Genomic DNA, 16,995 nt, shown 5'->3' on the forward strand with positions numbered 1-16,995 from the left:
AAAAACGTAGCCAATTACTGATGAAAGGGTTTAGTTAATGTCCACTGCCTCCAGCTAACTTTAGCTAATGTGAGCAAACTACGTTTGTCAGCTCAAGAGCTGGCGAAAGTCAGGGTGGAGCTCGTCATCCATCACCAGCCTGCTGCTGAATCCCAGCCTGAAGCTGCCAATTAAGGTGTAGCCTCAAGTCACCTAATTACCAAACACTGTACCCGAAATAAATCCATAGTCATTCATTCCCAACCCCCTGTATAGTGTGTACACTAAGTAGTTCACTCAATAATGAGCAATCAATTGACATTTCAGATACTCAACTCAACTCAACTTCTTAGGTACCACACCAGATAGCCTCACATTGGTTGAGCAGGTAGGCAGCTGTGGATACGTCTTTGGTCTGAAGGTGATTTAAGTCACAATGATAAAGGTAAGGCCAACCGCTCTGCTGAAGTCTTGAGATCCAGTTGCTAACACTCATTCTCATGAGGATTATTTTAAATATGTAAATTTGTAAATGGCCATTTATATAGCACTTTTCTCTAGAGTGCTTTACAATGTTGATTCCCATTCAGAAACACACACACCAAAGGCTGTGGCTGCCATGAAAGGTGCTCACCTGACTGACCAGGAGCAATTTGGGGTTCAGTGTCTTGCCCAAGGACACTTTGACACATATCCAGGACCGTGGATAGAACCACTGACCCTGTGGTCCGTTGACAACTGCTTTAACAACTGAGCTACAGCCTACAGCCTTTCAAAGAAAGTTGCTCCATTTATGAAATGCTGCTCTGCACCAAGTGTGTTTTGGCTGAAGAACACACAAGAAATTCTAAGAAAGTCTAGCACGATTTGTGGGGTTGTTTACATCAGAGCTTCCAGTCATCACGTGTGGGTTCCTTCCAGACTGTCAGAGATTAGAAATCTGTGACAGCTGGTGGAAAGTGTCAAGACAAACCTAGAATACAAGAGAATTACAAACTAAAGAGAATGCATTTCCTTGATCAGTTAAATGTCCGTGTATGTATGTAGTATGATGTCTGAGCATCAAAGCTTCCATCAGAATGAGAATGAAGGCTAACATGTGTTCACCCTGTCTGCATGTGTATGTTGACCCTGCTTGTCTGTGAATCTGATCCTAGTGATGTTTTATGACTCCACCACCTCTGAGGCTCTCAACACCCATACAATAAATCACCAGCCCATAATTGTAGGTGTTACATAACCCAGCAGGGGTTTAACAGGGCTGAACACAGACCTGCCTATAGTGAACTTTTAGCTTTTTTTTAGTTATGTTAATTTCCTGGCTGTTAATGTGTCAAACATCTAGAGATATACAGTATTCACAGGAGTTGGTGGAGACCAAAGTGGAGAGTGCATGTTAACTAACAGCTAAATACTTTATAGTGTGGCTCAGTAATTGCTGTAAAAACTAACAACAAAGACAGTTTAGTACTTTAATAAGTGAAGAAAGTTGTAGCATAGTGTTCCAATTGCACATATGAACAAGACAACATTACAATAAACTGGTTCTGCTTCTTATTTTGTCACCATATCAATTTCATATGTTAGATGTCTAAAAGTAGAAATGGAAATCGTATAGTTTACACTGTAAATACAGTTCCACAGCTGGGATGTAAAATGTAAACCAGCAGCAGTTTCCATTTGAACAAACTAAATACAGTATATGTCATTCCAAAGGGGAAGGAGTGACATGAACAAAAACTCACTATGTGACAGCCTACAGTGGTGTTTCATGTTTCACAGCCAAATCACAGTGAGATGCCAAAGTGTCACACAGATGTCCATTTGATAACCTGAGTGAAAACATTGCACACTTGTGTATTGTTGATGCAGATCTCATCATTTTATGTTGAGACTGTTCTAAGTTGTGACTTAGAACACACTTCCAACATCAAGGCTCAGAAAGTCCCCCTATGTGGTGGAGCCAAGTTTTGCTTGCCAACCTTCAACTCTACACATCAGAGTGGAGAAGGTCTCTGTCTTTATCGTGCCTGCATGACATATATTTTGGCTCTAAATCTGCATTAATTGACAGTGTTGAGGAGGATTTGGCACAGCGAGGACAGATGTAAAAATGTGCGTGCACTCAAAACAGGGTGGGGCATTCGGAAAATGATTGAGTATTTTGAGCTGAGTTTGAGTATTTTGAGTTGCATAAACCTGTACAAAGGTGCTATATAAACAAAGTTTCGTGGATTTATCAGTACATATCTAAAATCTTTATAATTTATTTGTAGAATACAATTGTCCTAAAATCAGCTTCAACATTGTCATTGGGTTAATACATTTTAAATTCACATTCTATGAAAGTCAGAAAAACAATCCAAGAGTCTTTTGAATAGGTATTTCTAATCCTAAAATTAGCAGGGACAAACACCACATAACACATTTTACATACTGTACAACAATACCACAGAATAAAAAGTACTAGCCTTCTATTTCACAAGCTCTTTTCTAGAGATGAAGCCAAAATATGGAGCTAAAGGAACCACCCACTTGTTAAACATGGACAATAACTTCAGAAAGTGTATAGACTACACAACTGTATATTTTTTTTTCCTAAACATATTAAAACAAGCTGTTTGGTGGACTTTACTGTTCCCTCTCCACCCAGGGCCTTTCAGGCTGCTGGCATTCAGCCCACAAATTGCTCTCCTGGTTTGTGTTACGTCAGTTCAGATTAAATGAATGATGGTAGAATTAAGCCCTGACAGACAATGAGGTGACTCCAGCCCTACGTCAGCACTGGCTTCACTGTGGTTATTCTGTGTTTTGTCAGCTGGTATATGTTTTCCATGTTTGTATGCTAGAGCAGCAGTCCCTCCCTCACTCTCTCCACCCAGTTTTCCCCCATGTACAGTCTCTCTACATTTTAAATGAGAAAGAGAACATGCACATGTGCTATCAAGGCCAGTGTGGAAAAGGCTTCTTGAAAAGTGTTTTTCATTTTGTTTTCAATTCATGAAAACGGATGATATTAGCATATTTAACTTTAAGTTTATTGATTAATGGCACTTCCTGTATTACATGTACAGAAATAGACTTGTGTTACCTGTGGTTCCTCCACTTAAGCCTGATCCCAGTCCAGTTGCTGGCATTCCATAACTTTTTGTCTCACATCAAGAGAGCAGTCACACTCTTAATCCAATTACGACTATTTCCCAGACGTCCGAAAGCACCATGAATCCATCAGACCTCATTTTACACCGTCCACTTGTGAACAGACATGTGAAGAGTTGACTGCTACATTTTCATTTGATTAAAAAAAGAAGCTCTGAGTCATTTTTGCAAATATTACAGATGGGTGAGAGGGTGAAGATGTTTAACCTCAATCTGTCAACCCACATGCAGTACAGAGGGCATGATGATTTAGGGTCCTCTACACACCAGGATGAATGATTTCTATGTATGTCTATAACACTACAGTGGTCTGTTTGAAATCCACCAAAGTAATCAGGATGATATAGTTAGACTTTAACACCTTAAAGCTTAATCTTAACACCTTTAACCTTTTTAAAGCCGTGTGTGAGAATGACAGTAAATGTTTTACTGTAGATGTGTCTCAGAATCAGAATCAGAAATACTTTACTAATCCCCAAGGGAAAATTGCTTTGGTCCCTGATGCTCCATGCCAGAGTAGAAAAGTTGTGCTTAAGAACATAACATGACATTACATATAAACATAGAAAAAGAATACATTAAAAGAAATATAAAGTTAAAATTTTAATCAGACTATCTGATCTCAGAGGGATGAGCAATAAAGATTGATGGCCAGAGGAAGGAATGACTTCCCAGTATTGCATTTTGGTAGTTTGAGTCCTATGGATCACCAGCATGTTGTGTAGAGAATGGTACCCATTCACCCCAGCACACTACAGCAAACAGAATCGCACCGGCATCCACAGACTCATAAAACATCCTCAGCATGGTTCGACAGATGTCAAATGACCTGAGCCTCCTCAGAAAATAAAGGTGACTCTGGCCCTTCTTGTAAAGGGCTTCAGTGTTCTTACCCCAGCACATTTATAGTCAATAAACACTCCCAGGCATTAATAATCCTCCACAACTTCCACACTGTTACCATGAATAGAAACTGGAGCCACTAGTGCTTTAGCTGTCCTCAGATACACAACCAGTTACTTTGTCTTTATCCACCACAGCCCTGTAGTCAGACTCGTCACCCTTAGTGATACGTTCAACTATGACACAATCATCAGAAAACTTCTGAAGGTGGCATGACTTTGTCGGGTAGCTGAAGTCTGTGTTATAAATGGTGAATAGGAACAGAGAGAGGACTGAGTGTGGGACCCCAGTTTTACTCATCACTCTATTTGATATGCCATGCTCCAAAGGTACATACAGTACTGTGGTCTGCCAGTAAGATCCAACAAGAGATTCAACAATCCAGGACACAATGCGAGGATCTACATGCATCACTGTCAGTTTCTCACCCAGGAGAGCTGGCCTCGTGGTGTTGAAAGCACTGGAGAAGTCAAAAAACATGACCCTTGTAGCGGAAGGCCAGTACAATTTTTGGGGAGATTATCAAGAGGGGGAAGAAGGGGGAGCGGTGGTGAACGCAGACAGCGACAGGGCATTCATCAGTGGCAGGGGTCGCAGCATCAAACGTGTTAAAGAATAAGTTCAACTCATTTGCCCTGGCCACACAATGTTTAACTTTTCTGCCAAGTGCTCTGGCTGTACTGAACACATACTGTATAATATATGCATGGACAGTTTCTAATGGATGTCCACCCTAGTCTTATGAAAAGCATATCACAACTGTGGTATGATATGAGCGATATGATACTGATGGCACTGATTTGTCATTATTTGTTAAGATTACCTCATTTCTTCGGTGCAGTTTTAATGTTGATTTACTTTTCCATCTGGGGAATCCTCACTTGGGTGTCAGGTGTCGACTCCATGAAACACAATGCCTTGAGCAACACTACAGTCAAAAGACAATTTTTACACACTATGACAAAATCAAAGGGAGAGTGTCTTTTATATGTGTGCTGTCTGACTGATGACATTATATGAAACTCTTATCTGTGCACTAGGGCTACAATTGTATTACAGCAAGAAGAACAATTAAAGAACAATAGCTAAATATAAACCATAATGTCTAAAAGTTTATTTAGTACTTACAGAGTTATGACACAGCAATGTTTAAGACAGAAAGTTGGATTATACCAGGACCATGCTTCAGGGCCTTGACCCTAGTGTAACATGCACAAAGGTCTTTCCGAACAAATTTGGTGCAGAAATGTAATGTGTTGGATGTGCTATGCTGAACTTTGAGCACCGCAAAGACATTTTGAACATCAAACCGAACTGTACATGGAAAAACTTGCACCATGTCAGCCAGCACCATGTCAGCCAGCACCATGTAGCGCATTCTTATCACATCTAACCCTGTTCCACATGTTGCTCATATCAAGTCTCATTGCACAACTGCATTTTTCCATGATGTTAGTCTGACAGGACTGATTTACACACATACTGTTACACTGTTCAAATACAGTATTTCTGTCTGCTCTCTGCCTGTGAAGGGGTCAGCACAACTAACAGTGGCTTAACATAAGCCCTAGATAGATGTGAAATATATCTGCCTTCCAAAGAAAAATACAGTGTCTGCTTCTTTTCATACATACTCACACACTGAAGGAAGTACCCTCTAACAACCTCTTATCTCCACAGTCTGTAGGCTAAGTATAATAAAGCACAATATATCTAGGTCTACAGGAGCTACTGTGAATAAATGTATTTGATTATAATGCATCCATCTAATAAGGATGTGGAGTAAAGCAGCTTACATTCACTTCTTTGCATGTTTCTTATATTTAAACCATACTGCAGATCAGCAACTATGTAATGTTGTTTAAAATGATTGATTCATGCTGTAGTTGTTCGGATGAGCCTTGTAGCGTTTTTAGTAGGAACTAAGTCAAGTGCCCTGTCATACCTGTTTAAACAAAGACTCTGAGTGTACTCTATGTCCAGCCTTTGCCCAGGGCTTACAATGGCTGGCTATTAAAATGACTGGTGGTGTCACCTTTTACTCTTCCTGTAAGGTACAGCCTACACGATCACGTAAAGAAGTGCACTGAGAAGACGGGAAACTTTTACAAGCTTCTTGCAAAATGTTGAATTTTAAGGGGCCCTGCATTCCCCTATTGTCCATTCACAGGTGAAATAGAGAATTTACACTGACGTGCCCCAGCCTGAGACAACTGTTATTTAGTAGCTGTAACATAATAGCAGCACGAACACAATGATTTTACCTTACATGGCTTGTTGAAGTTCTGCTCTGAATTATTGAAACAACAAAAACATAATTTTTTTTCTTTCCACTCAGCTTCAGAGAATTGGGAGTTAACATCTTTATTTTCTGAGCTTGACATTTTTTATTAGTTGGTTGGATTGTTTTAATCCATTCCCTCAAAAATCATGAGGGGTAAAGCTCACTTAAGGCTAATCTATCATGACAAAAACACAAAGAAAAACTCTTCTTCAGCATCTTTACATAATTGCAAACTGCAAAATCATTTAGTCTCACTGCAATAAAAAAATAACTAATAAATCAAACTACTGTTTTGCACTAGTTTAGTATTTTGTGTAACTGTTTTGACAGTGTTTCGTAAGTACATGTTCACTATTACCACCCTATAATCTTTTTCAAATTTATATTTCTGCTTTTATCTGCTGCTTTGTGAGAAACTGGGGTTGTTAGTTTCTTGCATACTTTAGGATATCTTGCTGTCTGTCAATGAACACTCACCACAACAGGGGTTCACGGGGAGGCATCGATTGGCTGTAAGTTATGAAATGGGGAAAAAGGTTTGAAATCAGCAGTTCAGGTGGGGATTTCCACCGTAAAAGACACCCGAGGCACTTCCTGACGAAAGTAACAGTAGTAAAGATAAACACTCAAAGTCATCCAACTGTTGAAAGCGACCTGCAGCTTGACCTCGGTAAAACACGTCTGTCAAAATGTATTGCTCTGCAGCTAGCTTGCTGAAAATAATGTCAGTCTCAGGTGAGCAAACATGATGCTGAAGTGCCTATGGGCAAGATGCTTAAGTCCTTAGCTAGTCCAGGGTGATTGCGCTTGCTGGCTTGAGAGGAAGTTCTGAGAAAAGAATTCTTCCTCCAGGGGATGAAGGGGTAAAAAGAAAGAGTTGATTTTTGGACAACCTTTGCTCAGTTCTTGTACACTGTATCTTTACTTCTCTTTATTTACACCACATTTGCAAACACACACAGTTGCTTTACAACTGTGTTTGCAGATTTGAGGTAGTACAATGCTTCAATGCGCAAGGCTTGAAAAAGGGTTTCCATTAAGACCACAGCATCTCTAACTGAACTGCAACCTTAAGTCAAAGTATAATTGTTTATTGTATTGTAAATGGTAAATGGTAATTCGTATTGTATTGTATTGTATTTATTGTAAAGGCGTGTGGCGACTAGGTAAGTTTGAAAAATGTCTCGGTTTAAAATTATGCATTGCATGATAATTATTAAAATTGGGATGATGTGTAAAAAGTAAATAAAATAGAATGCAATGATTTGCAAATTAAAATTTGCAATGCTTTTTGGAAACCATGGACATCATGTCCTGTTGACGAAAGAGGAGAGGGACCATCCTGCTTGTTTTCAGCGGACAGTTCAAAAGCCTGCATAGCTGATGGTATGGGGGTGCATAAGTGCATTAGTGCAGTCCAGCCCTTTTAACAATTTATAAAACATTTGGTGCATTTTAAAACAAAAAATATCTGCCAACAGGCCCCAGATTGAGAATCCTGCATCAGACAAGAACAGGACATTCTTCTCCTAAAACTCCATCAACGGGTCTTCTCACTTCCCAGATGTTTACAAACAGGGGAAAGAGGGGATGCTACACAATGGTCAACATCACACTGTTCCAACTTTTTCAAGATGTGTTCTCCCTGTGCTTGTGTGGGTTTCTGCCAGGTATTCTGGTTTCCTCCCACAGTCCAAAGACATGCAGGTTAGGGACATTGGTGATTGCCTGTAGGTGTGAATGTGAATGTAAATGGTTGTTTTTCAAATCTCATGTCATCCGTCTGCTCACTTATCTCTCTGTCCACACACAGACTGTTCATTAGCCAAACAACCATATAAAATAGGACAGAGATGGAGTATAGGAGGCAGGATTGCAACTGAAATATCTTGTTGTTTCAGAAATTCTTAGTTTTTTCCAGACTAAGTAGATGGAACTAGGGCACTGAGGCGGGGTGTCAGAGTTCCTTGAAGGCCTCATTGCACATCTGCACCGTGCAACAGAGGACACACCATTAACAGGAAACAGATTCACTTCACTAAAAAGTGAGATTCTAGAATCAGCAGTTAAGTGTGCTTATGGAGATCTTGGTGCGTTGCTATGTCATACACTGTTATCTTCCAACATTGTTGATTGGTATTATTATAAATGACAATGCTGGTGATGTGCAAAGATTCGAGTATAATCCTGTTTTTAATCCGAGTCTGTGATAATAGTTGCAAGATGGGACAAAAAAATCAGATGTGGCACAGACAAACCTGTTATTCTTACATGGCTATACTCCTCTGCTATGAGTAATCGCTACAGCTGGGAGTGTGGGTACAAATGTGCATGGGTATGTATGGAAGGATGTTCTAAGGATGGAATTCCCCCATAAAGCATTCACTTCGTGATCCTGCAGCTGTTGTTGTGCTTTACTTGGACTGTCAGCGCTGCGGTTTGAAGGTGGGACTAAATCTGTGGGTGCTGGTTTTGTGCTCATATGTAGGACATATGTTGTTTGGCATCATAAGAAACACAACTATAATTCATCATCATGTAAATGGCATTAGGTTTCCGGGCATCATCATCAAAAGCTTCATCTTGTCTCATTCCCAAGTCCAGTACTGTGAGACCATTTGAGCTTCATCCAGTAGACAAACATTTTCCAACCAAAAGACATCTGCTTCTAAGGCTTTTTATAATTGCTCTACCAAACATCCTAAAACAGTAGTGAGAAAAAATATCTATCTCTCCAGAATGCAGATGGTGATATTCCAGTTTACTGTTAATGGCCAAAGATGTGTTTGTACACATCCGACAACACTTAGGCTACTGTAAAGGAATAACTTTGTATTAATGATTATCTGTAAAATAATATTGAAAAGTTTAACATCAACATGGTTTGGTGTCAGTCTTTACACTAGTTGTTACTTTCATTTTTATTTTTACATATGCAGGTGTTATTCCATTATATAATAATAATAATAATAATAATAATAATAATAATAATAATAATAATAATAATAATAATAATAATAATAATAATAATAATAGTATCGAATAGAATTGAACTGAAGCTTTATTTTCGTCATTGAGCACATATACATTTTACATATACATGTTATTATGAAATCTGATCCCTGGATTTAACCCTTCCCCACGAGGGAAGCAGCGGGCAGTTTCAGGTGTCTGGATTTGATCTAAGAGACTTCTGCATCCCAGCCTGGTGTTCTGTCCATTGACCAACCAGGCCACATAATTAATTATTTACTGTACATGATTATTATTAACAATAATATCAAATATACATAATGTATTTAATAATATATTTAAAAGTTACAACTAGCAATAATTTTACATTTTAGTAATTTACTTTTAACTCCCACATTATATACAAAAAAATCTATAGTTTATATTTGGTGAAGTTACATTGTGACAGTTTTTAACACTGTGATAAACATTTCTTTCAGTTTTGTACAACTAAAAATAAAAGTGCCAGGGAAAGGGTGGAAGGATTGAGAGTGTAACAAAGTTAAAAATGCAGGGCAATCCAGAGGGATTTGTCTCTGACACAGTGACATTTGCTCAAGTCTGACATTGTTACAGTGTTTGACAACTACAACATCTACAGTAATCTGTAAATCTCTACTGATGCTTGTTAAAGTTTTGCTTTATATCACAATGCCCCTGAAATACACAAACATATACAAATTTAAAGTTTTAATGTCAGTTTCAAGTTTAACTCAAAGGACAAGAAGCACAAATACAGTACTTTATATTTTCTTGTTAATACTCCTTAAGTCAAGTCAATTTTCACAGATTACCTACTGTTACTGAAATATTTGGTCATTTTTAGTTGTAGTAAAAGCTACACCACGAAGTGCCTAAATGCAATATTATCATGTGTAGACACCTCAACCCACAGCTAACACAAACAAAAATTGTCAAAATGTCTCAGAATTTGACCCGTTATAGTTTGTAATAAAAACCCAAAATCAAAAATTATTTTTGTACTTACTGTACACCTGACTACCAGGGAAAATAAAAATTGATTAAAGATAAGTAAATAGTAGAAGCTAATCAGTAAAAGTTGTCTGAAAATCTTTAACTATTTAACACTTTCCGTTTCTTTAGCCAGGTTCTGCAGCAGGGACTTTTGGAAGAGCTCATCAAATGACTCAGGGATAAGAAGCTCCAGCAGCAGGTCACAGATGCAGTAGATCAGATGCCTGCACATATTCACAGAACCAGTCTGACATGGCATGTGACACTTACTGTACTGTATATGTATAATATGAAATATGAAAGTGAGTAGATACACCTGATTAAAATATTAACTGTGGTATTCATTATATTACAGATAAATTACAGTATCTGATTAGCACTTTTATCCAAAGCAGTTTAGAATGTTGCTTCACATTCACTCGTTCTCACAGCAGCTTCCATGCAAGCTGCTCACCTGGACCACCAGGAGCAACTTGGGTTCAGTGTCTTGCCCGAGGACACTTCAACACATAGCCAGAAGGACTCAGGAGTCAAACCAGCAAGCCTGTGTTTTGTGGATGACAGCTTTACCAACTGGGCTACAGCCACCCCAGCATTAGTCACCCACTTGTCTGAGCTCTTAATTGAATTGTTTTTCTGACATATTTTCCCTTAATTTCTTCTAAGTGTGGCTGTCTCTAGACAAATAGGACACAAGTTTACTTGACACTTTGGTTGTTGACTTACTTGTTTATCTGATAGTCCTGTAAAGAGTCCAGCATAGTCTCCACGCTCAGTCTGTACTTCTCACTGCCCAGCATGTCAGTGATGAGCTCTTATCAAGCACAAACAATGAAATAAACCACAATTTACAGCATAACTTTAAGAACATAATTCAAAGCAGCATTTAACAAACTATCAAAAGGCTAAATTATGTTTCTAACAGCTGCTGCATACCTGGGAGCAGCTGCATTAGACATTTTAGACATGCCTCCTTGGTTTCCCCTCTTTCTGCAGCACTACGCTCAGGCCGAGGTTGAGCAGGCAGTGTGCCTCCAGGCCACACAGTTTCCTGCAGCACTTGAAGGTAAATCACCCAGCAGGAGGCACTGGTAAGGTGGGCAACTCCTACATCCAACCATCTGAGACAGAATCAGTAGCTTAGTGCTATAGTCCTCTTCTGTATATACACTAGCTGTTTGCATTAAGTATCAGCCCCTGTATATAACAAGTGACAACACATGTATATACAGTATGTTTAAACATTTTTTGATTAGGAAAATGGAAACAGGGGGAAACAGCACAAACCATCCTCGCTTAATCTCTATAAACCAATTCAAAGGGCATGAACATTACTTACTGACATGATTAGTGAACCTTAAAACACCAGAGGCATATGTTAAGTCCTAAAATGGAGGCCAGTGTAAGTGTAATCAGCAGGACACCAGAGATTAGACAAGCACAGTTCCCACAGACTGTGTGTTAAAGCCCAGTCATAATTCTAGAGTAACTGTGCTTAAAAAATATATTTTCAAGGTCAAACACTGTCTCTGATACTCAAAAGAAAGCTGTGTCTGGATAATCAACTGTATAAGCAGAGACTCTGAACAAAGGGACCTAATTATTAGTTTGCCAATATACCATTTTCCATGGTGTGGGGTAGATGATACAATACCAGGCTTTTAAAAAGACAAATAGATGACCAGGTAGATGATCCTTAATAACAACAACAACATAATAATAGCAGTAGTAGTAGTAGTAAATGCTACACCGTAACATACCTTTCAATGAAGGTGCCAAACAGCAGTCTGATGGTCTTCTGTATATTCTCAGTGCACAACCAACTCCACTGGTCTTTCATCAGCAAACACAAGATATTCAAAGCAACATCTGCCACAGCAGTGTCTACATTACACATAAAAACATGAAGACTAAGTTATAGCGCAATCCTGGGAACAGAGGTCACTTTATAACACGTTGGAAATGCACACAAAACATCAACAATAGAAATTCATTACAAGAACAAACTGTAATTCTTTGCTGCATCCAAGTGGTGATTTTATGTTACTGCATGTTGCTTCTGAATGGCTGGAAGAAGTACAAGGGTTCTACACTAAACTGTTACTAAAACTAAGACGAGACAAGACTATTGGGTGAATCTCAACCTGTGCCATGAGTTTTCCCTGAAGTCTTCTTGTCTTTGCCAATATGGCCACAGCTGCTCCGGGCTGTCTCCCTCCCATTCTGTTCACATAAAAGTCTTTCCTGCTCTTTGACAAAGCTCTCCAGGCCAGACAATGACATCCCATTCAGGACCTAAAACATCACGATGAGCATAGTAAACACGTAAACCTTTATATTGTAAAGAATTAATCAGAGATGACAAATTCAGTAGGATAACTTACAGCACTGCCTTCACTGAAGCAGTATGTCACTTTAGGGTGAAGGTCAGGTATATTCAGAGAGGGGGAGATTTTGCTTGGGAACATGAGCCTCCTAATGCATAAGTCAGGGAAAACAGAACTCATGCACTGCAGCCAAAAAAAAAATTGCATCAATTTACATGTTTTTTGGTTCATCTGTTTTGGTTAAACTGCAGGAAGTGGCCAAATGTAAAGTTTGATTAGGAGGTTACAGGGTACACCGTGCATTATTCAGAATCACATGGCAAATATGGTGAGAATGATGGTACTGGAGTTGTATTAAACGCCCACCTGTACTTCCTGTTGTCCAAGATCCGTCCATCACCATCTCCATCAAGGTCCTCTGTTGGACTGACAATCTCAGGATATGGAAAAGCTGTCTTCAAGGTGTCTAACGCATTCCCCATCATCTACAGTGGTAATTAAGTTGAAATAATAAAGCAGTCCCATTGTTGTTCTGTTCATTTTTCTCTGACATTGTCAAAGAATGTTTAGAGATCAATTAAAAATATAATACAAAAACACAATATCTACAGTGTGTTGATTCATTCTTACCTTATCAATCTTCGACTTCACAACAGGCTTTCTATCAAAATATGTGTAAGCTTCTGCGTTGAGAGCCAGGAACTCCTTCATGTCCTCACTGTTAGCTGTCTCAGCAATGCTGCTTAATTGCTAACAAAAATCAGTCACATTACAGGACTACACAAATGATTACTGATCATTCTGAATGAAAATATCATCGAAGTACTGCGCCTACTTTTAGGAATGTGTCCAGTTGGCTCTTGCGGGCTTCAACTTTCTCGCTGTCCGTATTGCCAAATGGGAGGTCAGGGAACATTTTCTTTGGACCTTTGACATCTGAAATGCACAACATTGACAGAAAATTATTTGTCTGTGAATATTTAAGTCTGATGATCATTTAAAAGCAGAGAATAAGTTCTCACTCTTGATTAATTTCTTCATTTCAGGGTTCTCCTCTAAACGTGTCTGTAAGTTGAGGAACTCGCTGTATCTCCGCTTGACAGTGTGACAGGCTGCAGGCTGCTGAGTGGCATCTTTCTCTGCTCCAGCTAATGCTTCAAACTGTAAATTGGAGGGTATTGAGTAATAATCAGAAATACATATTCAAATGTCAAATGTAATAAAATGAAAAAGTGTTGTTACCTTTATGGTGTAGAGAGTGCAAGGATGTATGTTAGTGCCACGCTGCTCCTTTGCAGTGACAGTACCAGAAATGTGCACATTCTGGATGTTCACTGGTACGGTTGGGATGTTGGGAGTATCAAAGTTGTAGGAGGTTAGATGAAATCTTCTTCGAGGGCAAGATGGGGAATTTCCTTGGGCTATACTTGCTGGCCAAAGAGAGTCCTCGTGCACAACCACCTTTGGCCCAAGAGTTCTAAGAGGACCGAAGCAGCCAAAGGCCTCGTTGTCCTTCAAAGTGATAATGTTGCAGAAATTTGATGGAGGACCACAGTCACAAAAGCCTCCTGTTAGATCATCTTCTGAGTCTGACTGAATTATGGAGTCTGATGGAATCATTTTGGACTCAGATGAATGAGCATAATGGCCAGATGTGAGTGAACAGCAGTTCACTTTGCATGGTGTGAGGAGACCTGTGTGGCAATTTTCTATTTTCTCAGTGGACGTCAGGCTGAACAAGCTGCCCTGCGAAGAGTCGCTTTCAGAGATCCTGCTCTGCCTCTGTGGATCATAAAGGTCAGATGTGCTTTTGCTGGGGAGGCCTACTTGTTCAGAAGCAGACATTGACCTGCAGGTAGTCCAGGACTCCTGACTTGTGCATAGTGCAGCAGCAGGAAGCTCATCCACACTGTTTCCCTGTGGTTCTCTGGTCCGGGTGAATATATCTACAATTATCTGGTTAAGCCAGTCAGGATCGGACACCCTGCTTATTAGTGGCAACAACACGTTGCAGGTGATGAGTTCTGTGACCACATAACCTCCAGTCCTGCTTTCCATGTGCGGGTATGGAACAAGTACATGTAGGACGAGGTTAACTAGAGCTCTTGAGTAGCTGAGCTCAGTAGCTGCACTGCTCACAGCTGGATGAGGGGCATCTACTTCGCTGTAAAGCTGCCACAGGCTAAAACTATCCTTCTGTGTGGACTGGATCTGTCTTGCCGTCATATAGCTCTGCAGGTGACAGCCATACAGCTCTAGCAGCCGTTCGACCAACACTTTTCTGTCCACTTGCCTCGCACGCTCCTTCAGTTCCATCACCGACTCCAACATCGAATTACGCACCACGCGTTCAAACTCCCCTTCCACCTCTGGCAGCAGATTACGATACCAGGAAGACACAAAGTCACGCACAGCTTTGTGGACAGCACTGTGGATCTCATGGTTTAACCTCCACTCGTGTTCGAGTGAATCCAGTGGTGGGTTAACTCTGCCAAGGGGCAAAAAATGTTCCAAGTGGAGAAGGCTGTTTGCATCCAGTAGTGCACGGGACCCAAGCCAACCCCCGAGGACTACCAAGAGACTGGTAAAGATGCATAGAAGCCAAACATTTACGAGCAGATGGAAGAGAACAAGCCATGCAAGCAGAGCTCCGACCCCTAAAAGCCTCGGCTGCCCAAGTATCTCTGACAAAGTCCAGTGATAAGAGCTCTTTGCGGAAATCATCACAGTTAGCAGCTGTAAGGAGTTCTGTTGACAACAAATCATCATAAGAATCTTCATAAGAATAAAAAAGGTTCTTATGTAAAAGCTGGGACCACAGAGTTTGCTCATATATATTTTTTCAGGAAAATAAATTATAAATGCTCAAATTATTGAAATATTTGATAGTAAAGTTTCAAACCACTGAAAAACCTATTAACCATTGGATCACTATCAGAACTGGGAATTTTCCTACTTCCATCCTGCTCCAATTATTCTACTTGACATCGAATATTCTTCATAAGTATTTATAATATGAACTATTGTACAAACAATATATGTTTAAATTGAGTTTATAGGTTTATTGGACAGTCTAGAGCAAATTCAAAGCACTGAGCCCCACTCTAATTAATCAGCCCTATATGTTGCCAAGTTCAAAATCACTACACAATTCATATGCGCATACATTACAAAATACAGTTAGAACACAACACAAAAGATTTGGGGATGTACAGCAAAGTAATTACAACAAATCTAACTTTATAAATATTTTATCCAATATGGACATAGATATGGTACTAAATATACTCCAATAAAAAATAATTCATTACAGAGTTCATTGAAATGTAAAAAAGCAACAGCAAAAACAAAATACCTAATATTAATATGAATATATTAGTATGAATAAATTGCATCAGTTGCATGTAACCACTTTTAGATGTGAGATAGCAGCACTAATGTATTAGATCAGGACATGTTGCCATGGCAACTTTTGAACTTTAATTGTAAGTGAAAAAACGGTTGCACTGAAGCTGCTGCTTTTAAGCACTTTTTTTGGCACATGACTAAGAGAAACACCCCTCACAAAACCTGTTTACAAATCCAGTGTATAAGCAGAATTCATCCCTGTTGTAATGCCAGATAAAAGACAGTAAAATGTACAGTACCTGAAAAAGAGCGTTACAGCACGAGTGCAGGCCATATAGTATGTCCTCCCCCTGCTCTGGGACATTGCTTTAATCCTCCAACAAAGATTATCTGGATCAGTCTGCTAGTTAGGACAGGCACACACTGCCCATATGGACAGCTACACTATTAGCGCTTAGGTGGACATATCAGGCAAACATACAGTATGTCCACACGGTCACAGCTGGTATCATACTGGTACTGTAGCCCATACACTGTGAGGTTGAGGTACAGTGAGTGGCCAGGATAAATATACGGCCTGTAAAAGCAGAACTTGAATACATGGCATGAATGCATGAGACTTTTCATGATCATGGTGCAGGATCACTAGAAACTGTTCCAGTTTTATTATTTAGAACCCAAGGTTGGCAACACATCCTATGCTATACAAATAAAACATATATTATAAAAAATACAAATAACCATATTGATCACATTTGAGAGAATTCTACACTGCCTCCAGGTTTTAAATACTCCTCACATCTCTAGAAAGCAGGGCTGCTCACAGGAAGTTGAATCAGGTGTGTCACTTCCGCCTGGTTTCCAGTTGACTGATGTTCCTCTACAATTATCATCATTAAAGCACAGACGCGCAAATGAACAAAGGAATAGTTCGACATGAACCACACGAATAAAGTCAAATGTTGTCAAATGTAAACATTGTAATTAATGACGTTGATAATTCCTTTT

At 39.5% G+C, this 16,995-nt stretch overlaps 1 protein-coding gene across 4 annotated transcripts in view; it reads right to left on the minus strand.

Moving 5' to 3' along the window:
* Window positions 1-16,995, minus strand: part of snx19a (sorting nexin 19a) — a 43,355-nt gene extending 26,360 nt beyond the window's left edge. For 2 of the 4 annotated variants that reach the window (XM_067491915.1, XM_067491914.1), the window contains exons 1-10: window positions 13,882-16,992; window positions 13,662-13,800; window positions 13,475-13,575; window positions 13,270-13,389; window positions 13,006-13,124; window positions 12,697-12,787; window positions 12,457-12,607; window positions 12,073-12,196; window positions 11,249-11,433; window positions 11,039-11,126 (exon numbers count right to left, since the gene is read on the minus strand). In XM_067491915.1, coding sequence (XP_067348016.1) covers window positions 11,039-11,126; window positions 11,249-11,433; window positions 12,073-12,196; window positions 12,457-12,607; window positions 12,697-12,787; window positions 13,006-13,124; window positions 13,270-13,389; window positions 13,475-13,575; window positions 13,662-13,800; window positions 13,882-15,471 — 2,708 coding nt within the window. In that variant the 5' untranslated portion in view covers window positions 15,472-16,992. Of the gene's footprint in view, window positions 1-9,390; window positions 10,537-11,038; window positions 11,127-11,248; window positions 11,510-12,072; window positions 12,197-12,456; window positions 12,608-12,696; window positions 12,788-13,005; window positions 13,125-13,269; window positions 13,390-13,474; window positions 13,576-13,661; window positions 13,801-13,881 lie in introns of those variants that run through there. The other 2 variants (XM_067491913.1, XM_067491916.1) reach the window with 2 other exon arrangements.

This window comes from Channa argus, chromosome 22 (assembly GCF_033026475.1).
Source record: "Channa argus isolate prfri chromosome 22, Channa argus male v1.0, whole genome shotgun sequence".
Classification (NCBI taxonomy): Eukaryota; Metazoa; Chordata; class Actinopteri; order Anabantiformes; family Channidae; genus Channa; species Channa argus.